Below are 8400 nucleotides of genomic sequence, written 5' to 3' on the forward strand. Positions count from 1 at the left end.
CGGGGGATGTTTTTCCCCCCCCCGCCCCCAAGCTCCCACCGCCCTGGACGGGCACCCACGGAGCTTCCCACGCCCCGGGGGCTGCACGGCCGGGACCGGGGCACCGGGGGCCGGTGGCGGGGGCGGGCGGGGCAGCACCGCCTCCTGGCGGGGCGGGGCGGGGCGGTTCCCCCCGGGGGAGGGAAAGAGGCGGGGGGGGCCGGCACCTGCGGGGCGGGGCGGGACCGTGGACCGGACCCCACCTGCGGCTCCGCGGCGGCAGCGCCCCGATCGCACCGGCACCGGCAGCTATGGGGTGGCGGAGGGGCTGCCCGGCCCTGCTCTGCCTCCTCCTGCTCCTGCTCCTGCTCCAGGTGAGGGACGGGACCGTGGGACCTTTACCCGGGGCTCTGGGACCCTCCCCGGGACCGTGGGACCCTCCCCGGGACTCTGGGACCCTCCCCGGGGCTGACCGCTCTCTCCGGGCAGGCTGGTCACCGGTTGTGCGAGCGGGCAGCGTCCTGCCAGGCCGGTTTCACCGCGGAGACCTTCGCCCTCACGGTGCCGCAGGAGAGCGTGGCGGCGGGACGGGCGCTGGGGCGAGGTGAGGCGGCGTGGCGGGGAAACGCGAGGACGGGCTGGAGGTGGCAATGGGGGACGAAGCCGTGGCCCCATGCCCGTGGGGTGCTGGGGCGGCAATGGGGACAGTCTCTGCCTGGCACCGTGGGGACGAGGCTGTGGTGTTGGGGACGAGGCGGTGGTGTTGGGGACAGAGCTGTGGCTCTGGGGCCTGGCCGAGGGGCCACGCGGGTGCCGGTGCTCCCAGCACGGCAGGATGGCGTCGTGGCGCGGGGGCAGCGGGTGCCTCTCCCCGGGGTGCGCCGGCGCGGGCGGCGCTGACTCAGGCACCGCAGGCCTGTTGGGGCTGGTAGGCCGGGGCGTGGGGCCACGCCGGCACCCGTCCTGCCCCGCACCCGGGGCTCACGGGGGCAAACCCGCCTGTCGTGGCCACGGAGCCCCCGGCATGGCCTCCCCTTGGCGTGGGGATGGCGGCGTCCCCCCGCCACTGCACAAAATCCCTGGTGCTGGGGCTGAGCCCCGCCTGCGTGGCCGCAGTTGGCAGGTTAACGGTGGTGGCGGCACCGCCGGCGTGGGGATGAGGGGTGCAGAGCGGCGAGAGCCACACCTGGGGCTCCCAAACCACCCCCCAGCTCCAGAGGCGCTTTGCCTGCGCTGTGGGCATCAAGCTGCGAGCTGGACCCTGCCCCGTGCCTCCGTTCGTTAGCTTATTGGTTAATCATTAATACGAAGCCGCCCAGCTGCAGCCTGTGTCCGCCGGGGCCGTGCCCGATACCAGGGTGACGGGCGGCCACGCGTCTCCAGAACCGGGACCTGCTGGAAATCCCCCGTCCCAGCGCCGGCGCTTCTACATTTTGGGTCCCGGGTGGAGACGGGGCGTGGGAGGAGGGATGGGGCCACCTGCCCGTATAGGCCACGTGCCAGCCTGGCGATGCCCGGCCGCGCCACGGCAATGCCCGGGCGGACGAGCGCAGTGGACGCTCGGCAGTGCCACCCCCCCCGCCACGCCACGCAGCACAACACAGCCCCCGGCCAGGCCGCGGTGAGGGCGGGCTGATGAGCTGGCCTGTAATTAGGCTGATGAGCTGAGTGCGGTGTTTTCCCTCCAACAGGTCTGGACAGGCCCCGCGTGGCGCCTGGGCCAGGGAGGGAACACCTGCGCAGGGGCCATGGTGTCCCCTGCACCGGGCCAGGACCCTGCGGCCCTGCTCGGCGGGTTGGGGGGTGGTGGTGGGGGATCTGTGGGGTGACATGGGACGCAGCGGTGGGTGGGACGTTCCCCGCCCCCCATCAGCCCTGGATGGGGGAAGCTCGAGAGTCTACAGTCACAGTGAAACTCGGGTGAAACCAGCGGGTGTGCTGGCAGGATGTGACACTCGCTGAGCCTTCGCCCCAGCTGACCGCCGGCTGACGTGAGCCCCCCCTCCCCGCCCCACCACCCCGGCATGGCCATGGTTGCGCAACTCTGGCACCACTGGGGTGGTGGCACCTGGCTCTGCCCGTGAGTCACCCTGTCCCCAGCCCTGGCGAGACGCTGCGGGGTGACTTGGGGGGGGGGCTGCCCCAGTCCCCATTCCAGTGTGGGGGGGTTGTTCCAGTGCCCCATGGGGAGCCTGAAAAAGGGGGGATCCCCCCGAGGGACCCCCCCAGTTCTCCTCAGCTCCTGCCCTGGAGGGGATGACTGAGGATTGTGGAGCTGGAAAAACAGGTTGTGCATGGTGGCGGGGTGGGGAGCGGGCGCTGAGCCCCGAGCGCTCATTGCACCCATGGGGCTGGGGGGCTGCCCACTGGCTGCACCCATCCGGCACAGCGCCAGGTCCCAGGTGCCAAGCACCGCGCCGGCGCCCACGGATGCCGGGGTGCCTCTCCCCACCACCAGCCCCGACACGTTCCTGCCCAGCCGGCCTCACCGGCTCCCCCGGCCCGCAGCCTTTGCCAGGGGTCCCACCGTGGGGCCAAGCTGCGCTGGCATCGTGCCAGCGGGTCCTCCCCAGGCTGGGTCAGGGGCACCACGGCGGGTGGGGGGGGGGGGCAGCCTCCAGCTCAGGGCTCCGGCGATCGCGTCCCGCCGCCGCTTCCGAATTCCTGGGCTGCATGCGGGCTGACGTAACCCCACCGGGCCCCGGCAGCGGCGGCACCGGCAGCGGCCTCGTGCCCGGCGTTGGGGTGGGCTGTGCTGCCTCCCACCCCGGGCACGTCGCCTTCCCGTGGTGCGGGTCGCACCGGGGCCGGTGGTGGCCGCGCTCCAGCCCGGATGCCGCTGGCACAAACAAACCATCTCCAGACAAAGGGTGTTTGTTCGGCAGCTCCCGGCAGCGTGGCCCTGGCTCATGTGATGCCTGCTGACCGCTGCCGTGCCGCTCCCAGCCTCCCGCCCCGGGCTGGCCACAGCCCCCCGCGTGCCGGTCATGGCTCGTACTGCGTCCCAGTAAGTTGCCAAGCTGGTGACACCAGGACACCATCCGCCCCGGTCCGTGGGGGGGGCCGGCTGTCCCCCACAGCAGAGGCGTCGGAGGGTGCCAGGGTGGGCTGGGTGCCACAGCACCCGCTGCCACGGGCAGGGTGACGTGCCACGTGTGGGGATGCACCATGCCAGGGGGGTGTGCCAGGCAGCACCGGGATGTGCCGGGCAGCACCGGGAGACCCCTGCCCACTCGCTCGCCCTGTCCCCAGTGAGCTTTGCGGACTGCGGCGAGCGGCGGCACGCCGTGTACCTCCCGGATGACACGCGGTTCAAGGTGAGCAGGGACGGTGTCGTCTCTGCCACCCGGCCCCTGCAGCTCCAGCGGCGGGAGATCAGCTTCACCATCTACACCTGGGATGCTGTGGGCAAAAAGCACTCGGCCAGGGTGACCCTGCGCAGGCGGTGGCACCATCACCACCGCCACAACCACCACCAGCAGCAGCAGGTAAAGCACAGCCCCCGCCCTCCGTGGGGTCACGACAGCCCCCCTCGCCAGGGGAGAGCATGCAGAGGGCTCGGCAAGGTGCCGGCATCAAGCGGAGCCAATCTCCATCCTGCAGGACACGGCGCCCGACGTGCTGACCTTCCCCGAGCACAGCCATGGCCTTCGGCGGCAGAAGAGGGACTGGGTCATCCCCCCCATCAACTGCCCCGAGAACGAGCGGGGACCCTTCCCCAAAAAGCTGGTGCAGGTACGCGGCCCCACGGGGACGGGCTGCAGGGTGGAGGGGGTCCCTGGAACGCTGGGACCCCTCTAACCACCGCCCCTGCATCTCGGCGCCAGATCAAATCCAACAAGGACAAGGAGACAAAGGTTTTCTACAGCATCACGGGGCAGGGGGCGGACAGCCCCCCCGTGGGGGTCTTCACCATCGAGCGGGAGACGGGGTGGCTGGAGGTGACGAAACCGCTGGACCGGGAGGAGATCGATAAATATTTTGTGAGTGGAGGCGGGGGCCGGGGTGGGGAGGGGACAAGGGGAGAGCGTGTTGTGGGGGGGCTGACAGTGCCTCTCGCAGCTCTTCTCCCACGCCGTGTCAGCCAGCGGGCAGCCCGTGGAGGACCCCATGGAGATCATCATCACCGTGACCGACCAGAACGACAACCGGCCCGTCTTCACCAAGCAAGTCTTCATCGGCTACATCGAGGAGAACGCGAAGCCGGGTGTGTGGGGGACTGGCAAGCTGGGGGCCCCACGGCTGGGCCTGCACAGAGCCCTGAGCCAGAGCTGTGCCGGGGTGTCCGGTGGGGTTTGTGCCACAAGTGAAATCTCTGTTGCTTGTCCCCGTGCCCAGGCACGTCTGTGATGACCGTCAATGCCACTGACGCAGACGACGGGGTCAACGTGAACAACGGCATCATCGGCTACTCCATCCTCAGTGAGGAGCCCAAGAGCGCGCAACAGATGTTCACCATCGACCCGGAGAGGGGCATCATCAGCGTCATCGGCACCGGGCTGGACCGGGAGGTGGGCATCCTCGCCATGTCCTGGGGGACCATGCCGTGGGACTTGCCACGGGGACTGGGGCTGCTGGAGCTCTGGGCTCCAGCTCGTTCAGGGACTTGCCATCCCTGGGTCCCCTGCTCTGGGGGTGTCTGCAGCCCCGAGCCCGTTAGGAGCGGGTGGACTGCCAGCCCTTTGGGGACATCAGCAAGTGTCTGTGCTGGTGGTGGGTGGAGAAGGGTGGAAGAGCAGGCAGGCGATGCCCCTGGCAGAGGGGCACACGCCAGACCCCATCCCTGCCCTAACCGCCGTGGTTTTTGGCTTGCAGACGACTCCCAACTACACGCTGATCATCCAAGCTGCGGACCAGGAGGGCAACGGCCTGACCAACACCGCCACTGCCATTGTGGAAGTCACTGACGCCAATGACAACTCTCCTATCTTCAATCCCACCATGGTACCTGAGCTGGCTCCTGCGAGCTGCCCTCCCCGGGCCGTCACGGCACGAGTCCCCCGCTGCCCCAGAGAGCCCGGGACCACCCGGGTGACCATCCCCTGTCCCCTCTCTTGCAGTACGAGGGGAGAGTGAATGAGAATGAGGTGGGGGTGGTGGTGACCAGGCTGCACGTGACAGACAAGGATATGCAGGGCTCTCCTGCCTGGCAAGCCGTCTACCGCATCAAAAGTGGGGACCAGGACGGTGATTTCAGCATCACCACTGACCCCAAAAACAACGACGGCATCCTGAAAACCGCCAAGGTGGGTCCTGCCACTGCGCAGCTGCCCCGGTGCCAGCTGCCTCCCCGCCAGCACCGGCGCTACCGTGGCTTCTCTCTCCTACATATAATCCTATCCAGGGCCTGGATTACGAGACCAAGAGCAAGTACAACCTGGTGGTGACAGTGGAGAACGCCGTCCCCTTCACCGTGCCGCTGTCGCTCTCCACGGCCAGCGTCCAGGTGGTCGTTGGAGACACAAATGAAGCTCCCATCTTCGTGCCCCCAGTCAAGAGGGTGGAGGTGACAGAGGACCTGCCACTGGGCCACCAGGTCACCTCCTACACAGCCCAGGACCCGGACAAGGATCAGAGGCAGAAAATCATGTGAGTGTGTGTGGGAGGTTGGTGGGGGAGGGCCCGCACCGTGCTGTGCCCCCCTTCCCCTGCCGCAAAGCGTCCCCCCGCTGCTGACCCCCCACTTGCCGCAGGTACCGCATGGGCAGCGACCCTGCGGGGTGGCTGGCCATCGACCCCGAGAACGGCATCGTCACGGTGGCCCAGCCGCTGGACCGAGAGTCGGTGCATGCCATCAACAGCACCTACAAGGCCATCGTCCTGGCCGTGGACAGTGGTGAGCAGCACCCTGCCCTGTCCCCCTGGGATGCCAGGGGCCAGGACCCCCTCCCCAGGTGCCTTGCTAACCCTTGGCCCCACAGGGTCGCCGGATGCCACCGGCACGGGGACGCTGCTCCTCCACCTCCAGGACGTGAATGACAACGGGCCCATGCCGGAGCCTCGGCTCTTTGACATCTGCAACCGGCAGCCCGAGGAGCAGACGCTGAACATCGTTGACAAGGATCTGCCCCCCAACACATACCCCTTCCAGGCAGAGCTGCAGCACGGCTCCAGTACCAACTGGACTGTCAAGGTGATCAGACAAGGTAGGTGTCACTTGGCTACCAGCCCTCGGCATGGGGAGAGGAGCAGGGATCTGTCTCGGAGTCTGACGCCTCTCTCTGCTGCAAGACCTGCTGGTGCTGAGGCTGACGAAGGAGCTGGAGCCAGGGGAGTACAACATCTTCCTCAAGCTGATGGACGCGCAGGGCAAGGCACAGGTGACGACGGTCAAAGCTCAGGTGTGCGACTGCGAAGGGCCGGCTAAAAACTGCGAGCGGCGAGCGTTCATCGCCAGCGGGCTGGGCGTCCCTGCCATCCTGGGCATCCTGGGGGGCATCTTGGCGCTGCTGAGTGAGTATCGACGGGGTCAGGGATGGGGACAACAGGGCCACCCTCGCCCTGACACCGCTGTCCTCCACCCGCAGTCCTGCTGCTGCTGCTGCTGCTCTTCGCCAGGCGGAGGAAGGTGGTGAAGGAGCCGCTGCTCCCGCCCGAGGATGACATGAGGGACAACGTCTACCACTACGATGAGGAGGGTGGCGGTGAGGAAGATCAGGTAAGGTGACTGTGCCAGGCCAGACCCTGCCTGCGGGGGGGGTCCCTGCAACACCCTCCCCGAGCCACGACCGATGTTTGGGGTGCACAAGGCTGCCACAGACCTGCTCCCCGCCACGTCCCCTCCTGCCACGGTGCCCCGGGTGCCAGTGTGGCGGTGCCCGTGGCCATCCCTTGAGTGTCATCTCCTCATGTCCCCCACGCAGGACTATGACCTGAGCCAGCTGCACCGGGGCCTGGACGCCCGCCCTGAGGTGATCCGCAACGATGTGGCCCCCACCCTCATGCCGGCCCCCCAGTACCGGCCCCGCCCCGCCAACCCCGATGAGATCGGAAACTTCATCGATGAGGTGAGGCCCGGCCCTGTGCGGTGCTCGGGGTGGGGGTGGGGGGGGCAGAGATGAAGCCCCCATCTGTGCTGGCACCATTGGGGTGCCCCCCAGCTGGCAGCATCCCCAGTGCAGGGGGGCCGGGTGCTGACCCCTCTGCCACCCCCACCCCCCCCCCCCCAGAACCTGAAGGCGGCCGACACGGACCCCACAGCCCCCCCCTACGACTCCCTGCTGGTGTTTGACTACGAGGGCAGCGGCTCGGAGGCCACCTCGCTCAGCTCCCTCAACTCCTCTGCCTCCGACCGCGACCAGGACTATGACTACCTCAACGACTGGGGCAGCCGCTTCAAGAAGCTGGCGGACCTCTACGGCGGGGGGGAGGACGACGAATAGGACCCCCCCGGCCCTGGCCCTGGCCCTGGCCCCGGCCCCGGCCCCGGCCTGGCCAGCAGCCGCCTGGCGCAGGCAGCTCACCTCATTTCACCCCACGGGCCTCACGTCGGCCTTTGCCCGGTGTGGGGCAGCTGAACCCCTCTCCAACACTCCCTCAACCTGGTGTCCATGTCCCCCTCATTCAGCACAGGGGAAGCTCAGTGTCACCGGGGCTGGGGGGGGTTTTTTGGGGAGCCTGTGTGTTTCCTGGCCCCCCTCAGCTCCAGGCAGGGCATGGAGCCGTTCGGTCCATTCCCTGTCCTGGAGCCGAGGCGCTTCTGGCTGCACGGGCCAGGGTCAGCTCCTCTTCCCCAGCAGGGATAGGCCCCCACAGCCTCCCTCCCTTTGCTGTGGGGGAAAAAGGGCTTCTCTGGCGCTCTCCGAAATACCTCATGCTCCCAGCCCCGACACAACCGCCGACCTGCTGCCGCACGCGGCTTGCAAACCCAGCACCGGAGAAGCGGGGCGGTGCTGGCACCGCACCTCTGCCGGAGCGGGGTGAGGTGATCGATAACGCAGACCAAAGATGTGCCATCACACGCTGTACATGAGGGAATTATATTTGATAAGAGTACATGCAGGCAGATTTCTATTTTTCTGTATCCCAGATTATATGATTTCCTTCTGTGTCGTGCCAGGTGTAATTATTGTGCAGTCAATGAAAGGCGCTTTTGGAAATCAAACGGCTTTACTGAAATTCTGAACTCTGTGTTTAGCTGTTGTCGTGGTTTGTATTTTTTATCATGGGAAAAGGGTGTGATGTGAGCTGGGAAGCCAACAATGGCCTAGTATTAATTGATTGTATGGTTTTTATATAAAATTGAAATAAATTGTTTTAAGAAAACCAAAAGCCCTTTTCTCGGCACGCAGCTCTGCTGGTTTCACTATGTCTGTGCTCAGAGGCAGGCTTGCCCCACAGAAACAGCCTTGGCACGCCCACAGCCGCTGATGCCTCCTCCGAAGGCAGACGGCAAACGCTCGGCTCTGCCTAACAGGGATG

The 8400-nt window shown here is 67.2% G+C and overlaps 1 protein-coding gene across 1 annotated transcript; it reads left to right on the plus strand.

Annotated features, from left to right (window-relative positions):
• Positions 1–253: 253 nt before the first annotated feature.
• Positions 254–8250, plus strand: LOC141948800 (cadherin-1-like). The gene is made up of 16 exons (XM_074881677.1): positions 254–344; positions 466–583; positions 3232–3467; positions 3583–3714; positions 3807–3962; positions 4042–4186; positions 4318–4490; positions 4795–4923; positions 5040–5225; positions 5324–5568; positions 5673–5815; positions 5901–6125; positions 6211–6432; positions 6507–6637; positions 6843–6986; positions 7149–8250. Exons 1-16 carry the CDS (start codon positions 291–293, stop codon positions 7359–7361), a joined length of 2652 nt encoding a protein of 883 aa, XP_074737778.1. The 5' UTR covers positions 254–290; the 3' UTR covers positions 7362–8250.
• Positions 8251–8400: the final 150 nt, after the last annotated feature.

Source organism: Strix uralensis, chromosome 12 (assembly GCF_047716275.1).
Source record: "Strix uralensis isolate ZFMK-TIS-50842 chromosome 12, bStrUra1, whole genome shotgun sequence".
Lineage (NCBI taxonomy): Eukaryota > Metazoa > Chordata > Aves > Strigiformes > Strigidae > Strix > Strix uralensis.

Bases quoted from the DNA above. Each gene is read 5' to 3' on its own strand.
- LOC141948800 (XM_074881677.1), top strand. From the start codon at position 291: ATGGGGTGGCGGAGGGGCTGCCCGGCCCTGCTCTGCCTCCTCCTGCTC. The intron at 584-3,231 runs GTGAGGCGGCGT...CCCTGTCCCCAG, and splicing joins GGGACGGGCGCTGGGGCGAG to TGAGCTTTGCGGACTGCGGC. The intron at 3,468-3,582 runs GTAAAGCACAGC...TCCATCCTGCAG, and splicing joins ACCACCACCAGCAGCAGCAG to GACACGGCGCCCGACGTGCT.